This window comes from Crotalus tigris, unplaced genomic scaffold, assembly GCF_016545835.1.
Source record: "Crotalus tigris isolate CLP2741 ecotype Arizona unplaced genomic scaffold, ASM1654583v1 scf7180000017668.6805642782:7212621, whole genome shotgun sequence".
Lineage (NCBI taxonomy): Eukaryota > Metazoa > Chordata > Lepidosauria > Squamata > Viperidae > Crotalus > Crotalus tigris.
The window spans coordinates 3,525,241-3,539,678 of NW_024096554.1; the positions used below are offsets into that span (position 1 = coordinate 3,525,241).

The following is a 14,438-nucleotide window of genomic DNA, read 5'->3' on the forward strand; positions in this document are numbered from 1 at the left end:
CCATCTGGAAACAGCAAGAAACCAGCCCTGCCATGTCGGCCGCACTCCCTGGGTGCATGCTGGGGAGGTGTCACTCTTTGTGAGGAATGAAAAAATGCACCATTGCCTGGAAGTGGTCAGCAAATGGCCCTCGCCTACTTCACATATCTGGCTTGATGGGCTCTGGGGGAGAGGTTTCAGCAGGCAGCGGGGCGCTCTCCTCACAGTGCTGAGGCTGAGCTGGGTGGCGCAAATCCAAAAAGAAATGCGAGGCTGCCCCAGCTCCCAGCCTGCCTGGTTTCAGCAGGCAGTGGGGCGCTCTCCTCATAGCGCCAAGAGCTGAGCCAGGTGGCCCGAATCTGATGAGAAGTACAATGCTGCCTAGGCCCCAGCCTGCCCAGTTTCAGCAGGCAGCAAGGTGCAAAACTGACTCTCACGCTGCTCATGGCATCCTCTCCCCCAGAGCCCACCAAGCCAGATATGTGAAGTAGGTGAGGGCCATGTGCTGGCCACTTCCAGGCGATGGTGCATTTCTTCATTCCTCACGAAGGGTGACACCTCCCCAGCTGCGTTTCTTGCCTGTTTTTCTCCCTCCCTCATCTGAAATATTTTCCCACCACTCTGTACTTAGGGAAGAAGGAAAGAAAGAAGGAGAGGGAGGGTCTGATGGAAGTCCTACTTTAGTCCTACCCTACTGCCCTTTTACCATCCCCTTTCCCCCTCCTCCTGGCCTATCCTGGGGGTCTCCCATCCTATTGCTAAGAAAGCTTTGGATACAAAGAGGTGGAAGGAGAGAAAATATGCATGATACAAATGTTTCAAAAGAGGAAAAAAAGGAACATGCAGGGTTTTCTAAAGAATGAAAGGTGATCCTTATTTAACAATCACTGATTCAGTGACTGAACTTATGATGGCTTTGAAATAGTAGTAGTTACAATCATATAGCTGTTACAGCATCCCATGGTCATGTGCTCATGATTTGTGACTTTTCTTGCCAGCTTTTGACAACTGAAGTCAATAGGGAAGCTGGCAGGAGGTCACACATGGGTTAATTAAAAATATATTAAAAGCAGTTAAAATGGAGACAAAACTTTATTCAAATATTAAGTTTCTGCAAAGCAATTAGCTTTTATATGCTATTAGAATTTCCAGCATAGGGGGGGGGGGACTAAACCAAACCTGAAGATAATAGATTTGTTATATTTTATCCAATTGTTTTTCCACTCACATACAAAGTATGAGGAGCATACGTGAAAATGTGTGCAAAAGCAGTGAAACATGTCACCAATTTCATTAGTATTACATCACTTTCCTACCATTATAGTGTACCTAATTCTGTTCTAATTTTGAAGATGAACAGGCAGCGTTGTGAAGTACAAGAAAATATGCTTCTCTTTTTGTCATACTCATTACTTTGTCTAACTTATTTCTAGAACAAATTTGTTTTGTTTGCTAACGAGATTTCAAAATTTGCTAATGAGATTTCAAAATTCTGCTATAATTACGTTTTGCTATTCACCAGTTCAATGCACTGTTTTTTCATTGATCTATACAGCATTTCTTTATTCATGTTGAAGAAACTATTGAGATTATAGAAACCATGTGAAGGGGCACTCTGCTTCATGGGCAATCCTGGTGGATGCCTAACATCAGAAGAAGTCAAATCTTTGAGACACATTAGCTATCTTTAGGCTCTAAAAATGGATTAATGGGAGCTTCATGAACTGCATAGTGCTGTGAATTACACATATAGGTAGTCCTTGCTTAATGACACAAATTGGGACCAGCAACTCCACTACTAAGTGGCACAGTAGTAAAGCATGATGTCATGCTGACTTATGGCAATTGTGGCAGTTCTAGTTGCTGTCATTAAATAAATCCCATACAGTTATTAGGTGCAGTGCCTTGTGATCATCATTTGCAACCTCTTGCTGGTTTCCCCATTGATTTTGCCTATCAGAGGTCAGCAGCGGTCACAAATGGTGACCACCCGAATATGATAACGCTGTGATAAGTCTCCTCATTCCGTATAGTTGTAATTTTGAATGGTTGCTAAACGTGTGGTCATTAAGCATGGAGCATCAATAAGCATCACTAAAAACAAAACTTTTTACAACTCTGTAATCCCTTAATTTAGGGTAGAATTGGGGCAACTGGAGGGAGTTGAGCGTTTACTGGCCAGATGCCTTTCCTGATGCCACACAGAGTTCGCAGCAGATATTTTTTCTTTGTGCTCTAGGAGAGAAACATTTGCCACTACCTAGGATTGAACTCTCAATCTTCCAAGTGGGAGGCAAGCATCTTCATCAGTAGGCCATCATATCATTCACATATAAGTATCACTGAAGAATATAAAATCCCTGTGTGAATTTTTAAAAATCAGTGTGCATAATAGTAAATATGTTGAGCTAGTATTGGGAAAATACTGATTCAAGTCCATCTTCAGTTTTAGAAGCTCATCAGGTGACATTAAGTCAGTTTTGCCTCAGCCCAACCTACCTCACAGGGTTACTGCTATGGAGTGAAATTGGAGAAGAAAATGATATGCATATTTACTTGAACTGCTGGAAAAACATTAAGGCACAAAATTAAAAAATAGTTTTACTCCCCAAATATTAGTTTTTGAGAACTAACATTTGTTTTAATGCGTTTTAGAACTCAATTTAAATGTTAAAATTAAAGTGTTTTGGAACTTCCCGCATTGATAAATATTTCTGAAAACATTGTTATTTTCCACTTCTGTTTTGTAGTTTGCACTGATTAGGGTCTTGTGTATCCATAATTTTAAAACCTAGTGTTTTAACTAGGAATTATATGACAGGACATTTTTCTGCAGTTCTACAATCTCCATTTTTCTAATAGTGCTATTTTAGCCATTAAATCCCATAGTAATTTAATAGGCTTTATTCACAGGAGGAAACAACTGAGTTCACTTACAGCACAATTCTACTTATGAGAAGGCATTATTTAAGCAGATTACTAATGGGAGAGCTGAGTTATAATAATTAACTTCAGCTAATCCTAAAACGTATTTAGGTAGTTATCTAGGACTGTCACAAGACAAATTACTTGTCTAGAAATAGGATGAATATTTTATGTAATATGACCAGCTTGTCATATTACATTACGTATCACAGCTTGTGGCTGATTTTAGAAGCACTGTGACATTGTACCCCTTCCCTACAAACATAGTGACTTACAAGATTGAGTCAAATCTTTTACCACAAAGTCTCTCACTTGCAAAATCTGTCAAAAATTGCAAAAATAGGTTGCAAATAGCAATTATATTCTGCCTATAAATCTCTGACAATGAGTATAATGAAGTGAACTATACAAAGTATAATTGGAGAACAAATATGCAAATACAATTTTTAAGGCCAATGAATTATAAAAAGTCAGTGGCTAATCGGATACATAAAGTATCCATCTACAACTGAAAATCACACTTCTATTTCTGCTTACTTGGGAACAAATCTCAAAAATTCTTATCTTTGAACAGACAATTATAGGGCTGCATTGTAAATTTAAATCAATCACTATCGCAGTACTTGAAGTGGTAGAATATACTGTTCCTGTTCCTAAAAATGAATGCAAAGCTCCATGTTTCATAAGCCAGATGAACTTTAGATGCCATCTGACTTCAAATTTTGAAGGCAGATTGTCTGTAGTCAGTATAGTAGATTACATTGAACATAATGTATCAATGGCTTCATCTATTTGTAAGTCACAAATCATGGACAGGTGCTTTAACAGATGTTTAATACAAACATGACGGAAGTTTTTATGTCTTATATATAGCATTTGAAAAGATACATTTTGCAATTAGAAGTTACAGTTGTGGGACTGAACTACAGTAACAACAAGGTACTGAAGGCAATAGTTCTTTCAACAGACATGGAGACACAGGAGTGAGGTGTAGCCAATTCAGTATAGCAATGGCTATATTGAGTTGATGAATGTGATTATGCTAGCTGTGAGCTTTATGTATTCTATGATGGTTCTTATTTTTAAATTGTTGTATTGTTCTTTTTGTTTTATATTTGTTTTGTTTGTAAGTCACCCATTCTCTCTCTCTCACACACACACACATACACGATAATAAGTTATATATAGATTTGAAAATAAATAACTTCTGTTCATACCCTACTACACAGTATAGTGGTTGAAACATGAAGCATTATCTATTAAACTTTAAGAAATCCAGGATCCAGTTCAGAATGGTTTAAAACATTACTGTTGCCATATTCCACTTGCTATATTCTGCTTTAACTTTAAAAGAAAAATTAAAATAGCATTGGCACAAAACAAATTCAGTTTAGAATTATTTTTCAAATTAACACCAATACCCATCTTTTTATTCTGATAAATGTTTTACGAATGACTGACACCTTGAAATGGATTTACTGATAGCAGAATATGGAATTTATATAGTTTTAATTCATTCCAGCTGAGGACTCTCTTAAGTCCTCCTCCTCTTAAGAAGATTTCTTGGCAGCTTGAATGCCAGTTATCTCTCCTGTTGGATTGTGAGCTGACCAAAGTGCTGAAAATATAGCTGCAGAATCAACTCAATCAAATTGTGTTCCAGAAGACAGAAAAAGAACTATGGTCACATATAACTATAATGTGCCGAATGTTTATGACCAAGATTTTTGAGCACAAAAATGCAGTTTTTACACATATATCTTCTAGGTTTTAGCATAATAAAATATAACATTTCTATCTCTATTCTTACAGGGATAGTAACATAATTCACTTAAAAATACATACATAACAATAAGCTACCAATTACTTTGGTTCATACTAGCATTTATGCAGCTTTCTGAAGCAGTGAAGGACTATGCAAAAGCTAAGGCATAAAAGGCTATGGAATACTAGAGCCAAGTATATATTTCTTCAGATCAAAAAAAACCCAAATAAACTAACAAGTCTGAAACCATGCAACAAAAAGCGACATATTACATTCAATACTTCTGACATTGGAACAGGAGTTGGATTGTTCAGGTCTTTCCAGGTAGCAAGAAAGTAAAGATTCCCAATGCCATTGGATCTACTTATTGTAAAAAAGCATTTACTAGACTTGCATTTCAAATGTTTTTTTTAAAAAAGTTAAACATTATTGTGTCAGGATTGCAGAGAACATGTCTTCATTAGCATTAATGACAAAAAGCACTGGCCCACATTTTTTAACTATAATGGGCATGATCTTTTGTGAAAAGCTTATCACAACCCAAGTACTGTAGAAGATATTTCCTCTACAAAAGTGTTGCTATGTAGAGAAACTTCCTGTCCTGGATTGAACTCAGAATGGCGTCTTTTTGCTTAATAAAGCTGCCAATGGGAAAGTTCTGAAATGTATATGAAGATTATGCAGACTAAAACTGCTTTTTTTCTAACCATGACTGTGGTTACCTTTTTCATTGGCTGATCTTTCTTGTCTGCATTAATCAGAGGCATTCTTATAATTTAATCACTGCTTCAAATTGTCTACCTGTTCTAATAGGTTATTAACCTCATGTTTATAACTGCATCAACACAGGATTTAGGCTTTGGACACCTGGAGGCCTCTGGTATTAATTGGGGAAAACTGTTTAAACTTACTTTGATGGTGACTTCTACCCTCAAATGCACTGATTATATTAGCCATAATATAAGCTTTATTTTAAAAGCTTATTCAGCTGCCCGCAGCAATGAGCAGCGGAAGGTCAAATTTTCTAAAGAGTCTGGCTGGGTGGGTGTTCAATTTTATCTCCTACAGTTCTGGTCAGAGGGGCCATTTCCTCTGCATCTTAGCTGAGTGTAGTAGCTTGACAAGTAGCAGCGTAGACTGTGGTTCCGACTGTAGCCCCACTGCTAATGCTGTTGGCTGGATATTTAAGTGGCTTCATACTGTTGTCTCTCTGGACATAGAAATGTTCCAATCTCCATCGCTCCCAGCTTTTCTGGAATTCTGTCCGAACCTTCCATAAAGAAACAAAGGAAAAGAGAACAATATATGATCTGGTACTGCTGCACTTTTGTTACAGAGCTAAAAAAAAAATCATCATACAATGTTTCAGATAATTAAAACTAATCAAATCAAATATCTTTATTATGGTGTTTAATTAACTTTACAGTAGAAAAACAGAGCTTGGTATAGCAATTCATTGCCAGGGAAAAGAAACACTAAGATGATAAAATAACCTATCAATTAAATGTTTTGTGCATTTGCATGAATTGAAGATACTTGGCCACCTGCTGTGAGTGTAAAGTTAGCATCCTTAGCAAGGTTTTAATGTAGGTCTGGCTGAACCCCCGAGGGACTTATTAAGCAAATTTTCACAGTACTGAAATATAAAACAATTGCCAAATACAATTGTGACTAGTTAAGTATGGGATTTATGTATATTGTATACATGCAACTTTTATACTCTAAGGATGAGCAATTTGCTATGAGAAGTCCCTATAGCAGGGGTGTCAAACTGCTGGTCATGAGGCCGGATGCGTCATGCCAAAATCATGCCCACTCCATTGCCAGCAATGGGAAAAAAGTCACGATACGTCGCGACATGTCACATGACATCGTGAGTTTGACATCTGTGCCCTATAGCATGACCAGTGACAGAAACTATGCAAGTTACAATACAAAATATCACAAGAGTAATTACTGTTGATGAAATAACCATTTACCTCAACACAATCTGTACTAACAACAATTTTGGCCTCAGAGAGGACAACTCAGGATTGAACCTTGCAAATCTACCATAAGTTTCTCCTTCCCCCAAGCAGAATGGATGAATGGTGTAACTGAGGAAGAGCAAACATTTACCACAATCTCCAACATCTTTCAAGGCACCATTAGTATTTTAACTAAAACACCACTGAGTGACATTTTGTATTTCATTACGTTGCTTTTGAATCTAGTTTAAATTTATGGTGACCGAAATTGTTGAATATCAAGTTTGGTATGTGAAAATAAAAACTCAGTCTAGATAGTATTTATTCTACTGTTCATTTGATTTTAATCAACAAATGAAAAGGACTATTTCAATTCACTCAGATATGATGGAAATGTTGGTTCAAATTACTCCTCATTGCTTACAATATTGTACAAGAAAGCCACTATTATTTAATTATGGATAGGCAATAATTTATGAAATGGCACATTATTTGGATGGAATATCCAAATAATGTCTCCCCAAAGGTCTTTATGATAACAATTAAGGAACAAAACGCATCAATGTATTTCTATACTCCAATCACCACAGTCTTTTACAATTGAGCATATAGTTTTTCCATTTCTACTAGGTTAAAGTTTAATGTCATTTCTCCAGCCTTCATCCATGACTGTAATTTAAGAAAGCATATCATTGTATAAGAGTTAAAATCTAATTGTATAAAATATGTTCTGAGCCATTTCGCCATGCTAACAATCTAGTGATCTGTGAATGAACTCCAAGGTGATAATAGGAAATAAATATTGCATTGGGGAAAGAAAACCAATTACAACAACAAGACTATGTGCTATATCAGTTTTTAAGGAAAAAAGAGGGAGGGAAAATTGGTAAAGCAAATAATTATTTTAAAATTTGAAAAATACCACTGTGAGAGTTATTATTTCTAGGTTTTAGAATCTAGGATCATGTTTTTTTACAGGAACTTCAGTTTTATCATGTCTCTTTACATAATGTGGTACTTTTGATTTTTATAAAAAACAATGTAGAGTGGCCTATTATATTATGACAGGAGTATGCATATTTACACTACCATTATTTTTCCACATCTATAAATCAGAAACACCTTAAAATCTGAAAGTTCCAATGTTTAATCTAAAGTAGAGAAAACGTCTGAGTACAATGCTTTCCATTATGGTATACTTATTTGCATGCCTACCCTAACCCTCTAGACGTAGATCAAATATCAAAAACAAACCAGGCCTACAACTATGAGGGTGGTTGAGCATCCCATATATTTAAACTTATCCCTTGTAAGCAGTTCCCTATCAAAACCAGGAAAGCTTTGGTGAAAGAAGAGCTAAAAAGAAAACTATGAGTAAGAAATAGGTTCAAGGTGAGTCACTTGTGGTCCTCCCTTTGCTTTTCAAATTGGAAATAGATTTGTCCTCATAATACTGTAGCATGTGCTTGGTAAAAAAATGTTTAAAGAATTTAGTAGAGCTGTAATTAAATGCTTTATTATATGTTTTAAAGTGGAATCATTTCTTAAAAATTCAGAGTTTAATTCTCAGTAGCACATTAATTCAAAATTCTAGGAATCTCAGAATCGAAATCCTTCTAACCATGCATGAAATCTATAATTATATGGAGATTTATTTGGCAAAATAATTTGTCTACAGAATAACTGTCTATACTGGTTAAAAGTAGTACAACTTTGCTAGAGACAACTATTCTCTTGTCAAATTTTACATCAGAGATAAACATTCAAGCTCAAAGTTTATACAGATTCTGGTACTTTACCAGAACAAGAACTGAGTAATTCAAGTGTAATTACTTGTTGAAAAGAATTGGAATTGAATGCTGAATGGATTGAAGAAAACAACTGAATGACAACAAAATATGATCAAACATCTGCCCAAAGATATTTCCATTCATGTTTTCCCTTGAATGGAAATCTATTTTTAACATCTGTTCCACAGTCTTTCAAGATTCATTTTATCATGAACAGTAGATTGGGTAGCAAATGATTTCAAACATCCCAAAATTATGATTACTTCATTTGTGATAATTCACTGTTCTCTAAGTTATGCAAACCTATTACTGTGTTCAATGTTCAATGAAATTCACTTGTTTTTAGAAACAGAACCATTTTAAATGTTGAAGGCTATCTATTGAATGATGTATGATAACAGCTACTGTACATGATTTAAAAGAATAGATCCTTTTTGTGTGATGAGTATAATGATTTTAAAGAGGATATGAAGTTTTGCTACTTGTTACAGTGTTATCTATTTTACAATTTGTAACAGTATGACAAATTTCTTTTTTCATTTTGTTTTCTGATTTTTCATTGTCTAGTAGGCAATTAGATAACAATCTCCGATCTAAGTATTAACCAGGCTTGATTCTACTTAGCTTTTAAGCTCAGGCAAAAGTTAGTTATTATGGAAATTGATACAAGGAGTTATCATGGAATTCTGTTTTCTAGATAAATAAAGCTCTCCTAATCTGTTTAAAATTTTCTTAAATCAAAATGCCCCCCCCTTTTTTTTTTTTTGCTTTTTACTAATTGTATCTTGTACACCACCCAGAGCACCTCCAGGGACTTATGCCTCTGTTTAAAAATTTTTAAATCCCAAAAAGGTAAAACTCACCAGATGTCAAATTTAGCTTGCCATTTTGAAGATTAAAGGCCTTTTTTAAATAAAAGCTATAAATGATTTTGATCCCAAATAGCCATCATTTGGTAGATAAATGTGATTTTAGTTTCTTTTAAATATGTTATTGATAGAAGCAATCAAAAATTAATAGTGTGGAATTAAGCAACTTTCTATGCCTCTCACCTCAGTATTGTTAAAACAGTAGAGAATTGCCACCAAAAGTCCCTGAAAAGCAAAGATAATAAAATAGCAGTTAGAAAAACCACACACCCTTGAATTAAGCTTCACCAGCAAAGCTAATGAGGAAACAGACTATATATAATTCTGCTTTTTTTCCCTGCAGCATGAGAAAGCAGTTCAATGGAAGAAGATTTCATTTGACTGAATAGTGCCTTGCTGACTCAAGACCAGGAAAAAAAGCTCCTACAGAATGTCAGGTTAATTCATTTTATTAGCAACTTGGTTCATTGCCCTTTTGGAAAAAAAAATGATAAAAGGAAGACAATTGCTAATCAGATAGTGACTGATTCAATGTAAAAATAGCAGCACTAACAGATTAAATCAGATGCATATTCACTACAAGGAAATTTCTCAGTAATTAGGAACAGTGTGTTGCTAACATAGTCTTCCCCAACCAGACAGGCTGGGATTGCAGTTCATCAACCTGATGACCCTCTACAAATACTCTGCAAATAGTGCAAGTCACATCTCTTGGAAAATTTATAGATTATTTTCAGCCAGTCAGCTTGCAGTTAGCACACTTCCATGTAGACCTTGTGCCTATTCAGAGCATTCAATTCACCTAGCAAAAATATAGCTTGACATGTATCATTAGAAACCTCAAAACATTTAACTCTTAACTATTAAGCTAGATAAAACTAGATGAATTCGATAAAAAGCAAAGCCCGGAGAGATACTATAGATAGAGTAGAAACAAGAATTTATATAGCTGTATAAAAAGCAAAGTCTTTTCCAGAGCCATTAGAAATAATCCTGTGAAATATTAATATGGTCAGTCCTAAAAGACAGTCTACCCTCACTCCTATCTGTATATAACAGCAGCAGAATAAAGGCAGAAAGTAGGACACCGGGTGATCTCTTCTGTATTCTGTATCACAAAGAAAACCATTTGGTCGAGGGAGGTGATATATCCAAGTGTTGCCTTATTAAGCAAGTGTCTCCAACTGAAATTACAGGCACATTTTGATTCATATTTACACATTATACCATTTGAGCTGTCATGTAAAACTGATGGATTTCTTTGTTCAATTCCAACCTTGAGACAAGCATGCATGTCCTGCATTTGCTGAGTCAGCTGCAAAAAATGATGAAATGACGTGGCAGATTTTTTGTTTGTTTGTTTCCTATTCTTCAGTTCTGATGAGCATTCAAAATTCTGGACAGTTGATAAATCTAATGCCTGAGTAAAACATGCCTACAATGAAATTAAAGGGAACCTTACTTGTTAATCTAGTGAAAAAGGAAATTATTATTTCTCATCTAGATGTACTCTGAGTACTCTAGAGTAATCTAGATGTACTTCATGGTCGCTATATCAAATTCTAACCAAAGTGAAGACATTCATCCACTCAGTTTCTAGAGCACAACACTCCTAGCATAGACTGGAGCCGACACCATTAGAAGCAGTCTTAAAAAAGAAAAATCTTGAAATCCTGATTACAAAATTTCACACTGAATAGAGTATGTAGGTCCTACCTGAAAAGAAGAAGAGGAGAGTTCAAAAAAGAGCTTCACAAACCGCAGTGTCCCCTTGGCATGCTCATCAGTAACAAAAGCAAAGATGATTTCATGTGTACCCAGAAGTGGGATCAGAGTCAGTGTAGATTTGGCCAATCTGGGAAGATCAGCCAAACAGGTTAACAAACAGAAGCAAAAGGTTCATCTAAAATAAAAAAAAATCACTGGAATAAAACAAGTCTAACCACTCTTTTTGGAAAGCTCTACCACAAAACAAATGGCTCTCTTGTCTCTAGGGCAGGGGTGTCAAACTGCTGGCCCATGGGCCGGTTTCATCATACCAAAGCCACGTCCACCCCATTGCTGGCAATATAAAAAGAGTCGCGATATGTCGCGCTACGTCACATGACATGGCGAGTTTGACATCCATGCTCTAGGGTCTCAACTTCTTCTGGGGAAATGAGTAGGTCTAGCTTCCAGGACTTCAAAACTCAAAGGCAACCTGTTGAATTAGCTCAAGAAACAATTTGGACACCAATAAAACTGGCACAAAATTATTTATGGCTTCTGTATTCTTCTAAGCTCCAGAGGGGAGCCTTGTTGCATTATGCATCAAAATTTGCGGCAGGTATTCAATGGTAGCCCCTAATGATTTGCATTACTGAAATATATCTCTCCCTTTCCCACAAAAAGAGAAACCCTAATACGTACACAGGGAAAAAATATTTTTGACCTAGAGGACAGGATTGATTTCCCCATAAACTATTCCAGTTTTTAAAAATACACTTGATTGATAAAATATGAGTGACTTTGTAAAATTGTACTTTAAAATATTATGTGTCTAGGTAGAGAATTAAAAGAATATTTGGTTAAACTTGTACCAGAAAAGGGTATTTGTGGATGTAGCATATTTGCTGAAATGGTACTTATTGCTAACATATATTTGGTATGCCAAGCAACATTAAATATCAATATCAAATACAAACATTGATACAAACTTATCAATACATTTCTACTCCAGACAATACCAAAACTAGTACTTTAAAATGCCTGATAAACCAGAACTTTTCCACAATAAATAACTTGAAACCGACATAAAAAAAGAAACCCATAGCTTGAAATGGGGGTGACAGGTAAATCTTCAAAGTAAATTATTTATGGAGGAGCTTCTTTAACAAACTGCATATACAGCACTCCAAAACACGTCTAAAACAGATTTCAATATAAAACTATAAAAAGTTAATTTCCCTCCCCCTAAAAAGGAATTTGACAGATGTACTATAGACAGATGTCTGCCACAATTCAACATTTATCTGTACTTAAATTGTTATTGGTAAATGGCACCACAATTTTGTTTCCTCTTATTAGATGCAATCTGCACTTTCCTCAGTTCTCATAAGCATTTTTCCTTATGATCAATTATCATAAGCATTTTGCTTATGGGGAGGGGAAACCCTGATAATATTTTTGCTGACAAATGAACTTACCTGCATTTTATGTCACTTTTGCGCAACAGATTTGCTTGCAGCTTAGAAATTATAATGCAAATAACCCTAATAAAGATCAGGAAGTTCACCTGAATAAAACAAAAAGGAATCACAAAGCAGATTGTAGAACTGAGCAGCATATCTCTGTTAATATAGCACTTAGCACTAGTACTTAGATTTATATACCGCTTCACAGTGCTTTACAGCCTTCTCTAAGTGGTTTTTACAGAGTCTGCATATTGCCCTCAACAACCTGGGTCCTCATTTTACTGACCTCGGGAGGATGGAAGGCTGAATTGTTGAGCCGGTGAGACTCGAACTGCCAAACTGCTGGCAGCCAGGAGTCAGCAGAAGAAGCCTGCAGTACTGCATTCTAACCACTGCCCCAGCAGGGCTCTAATAATATTCATTTTAAGATTATGTTGCCGGACAACTCACAACTCACTCCAAAATTATGCTCATCATATGAAATATCACGAAGGAATACATCATTATATATTCTAGTTAACATACTTCAAATGAAATTTTAAACACACATGCCAAGTATAAATTAATATTTTAACCAATACCTTAATTATTATGATAGTTCATTATTATGCATTTTATCTACAGTTTATTATTATTATAAAATTAACACAGGCCTGTTAGGGATTCTTGCCAACAGCTTTTCTGTTTAGCACAGAGTCCAGTATGCATACCAGGAAAAAGACTGCTTGTTAAGAAAAAGGAGTTTAGCCACAACTAGATTAAGAATTTGATGGACATTCAATTACTTATTTATTGGAACACAGAAAAAAGCAATTCCCAAATTAATTTTTATAGATAGATTGGTTAAAAAACTGTCATGCATCATTTAGGCATTGAATGTTACAGGAAAGAAAACAATGGAACTCCTATAAAATTATTTTACTAATGAAGGGACAGCTACACTGCCAGCATTTTTATCCCTTTACACTCACTGCCCATAATCTATGTTACTATTGCAAGAATTTCCAATCACTTACCCCAATAGCAACTATAATAGGCAGCCTGATGATCAGCCAGTAGTTCATGTTCAGATTCTTATTCCAACAGCTGGAATAATAAAAAAATGGGACAAGGATCAGTGCATGGAGATAATAATGTAATTATCCCACATGTCTGTTCCACACATAGAAAAGCATAATAGTTGCTACTTAATGCAGATACATAATGCAGATGAATCTTAGAAACAATTTCAATTAATCTAGATCAGGCATGTCAAATGCATGATGTCACGTGACGTCGCGCAACGTATCAGGCCAGTTTTGCCATTGTTGGCAATGGGGTGGGTGCAGCTTCCACATGACGCGTCCAGCCTGCGGGCCGGCAGTTTGACACCCCTGATCTAGATCATTGATGCAAAATGGGTGTTCTCTGTTAGATGTTAACTATTAACAGTAGTTAATAAAAGTGGTGGCTCAGTGGTTAGAATGCAGTATTGCAGGCTACTTCTGCTAACTGCTGGCTGCCAGCAATTTGAGTCTCACTAGCTCAGGTTAACTCAGCCTTCCATCCTTCCAAGATTGGTAAAATGAGGATGTTGGGGACAATATGCTGATTCTGTAACCGCTTAGAGAGGGCTGCAAAGCACTGTGAAGCAATATATAAGTCTATGTGCTATTGCTACTTCATTAGAAATTAGAAAACAGGTTATAACAGGGGTCCCCAACCTATGGGCTGCAGCCCGGGACTGGGCTGAAGGCTTTTGGCCAGCGGGTTGCAGAAATGGCTGGCCGATGCACACACACATGGGTACACATTTCCCCCCCACACACTCATGTTAGCGCCTGCAGTCCCATTTGCAAATGTGCGTGGGTGCGAACAGGGACGCTAGTGTGGGGCAAGTTTCTGTGGCCCATTTGCGCATATGGGAATAGGGCCGCTGGCTGCCATGGGAGCTGTGCAGCCATTCATGCATGTGCATGCATCAGCACATG

The 14,438-nt window shown here is 36.3% G+C and overlaps 1 protein-coding gene across 3 annotated transcripts in view; it reads right to left on the minus strand.

The window, feature by feature from the left end:
- Window positions 1-616: 616 nt before the first annotated feature.
- The window catches only part of GLP1R (glucagon like peptide 1 receptor), a 116,021-nt gene continuing 102,199 nt past the window's right edge, over window positions 617-14,438 (minus strand). Inside the window, exons 11-15 of one of the 3 annotated variants that reach the window (XM_039337106.1) lie at window positions 13,485-13,554; window positions 12,481-12,569; window positions 11,012-11,150; window positions 9,479-9,520; window positions 617-5,939 (exon numbers count right to left, since the gene is read on the minus strand). In XM_039337106.1, the coding sequence (XP_039193040.1) occupies window positions 5,769-5,939; window positions 9,479-9,520; window positions 11,012-11,150; window positions 12,481-12,569; window positions 13,485-13,554 (511 nt within the window). In that variant the 3' untranslated portion in view covers window positions 617-5,768. The remainder of the gene's footprint in view (window positions 5,940-9,478; window positions 9,521-11,011; window positions 11,151-12,480; window positions 12,570-13,484; window positions 13,555-14,438) is intronic. The other 2 variants (XM_039337107.1, XM_039337108.1) reach the window with 2 other exon arrangements.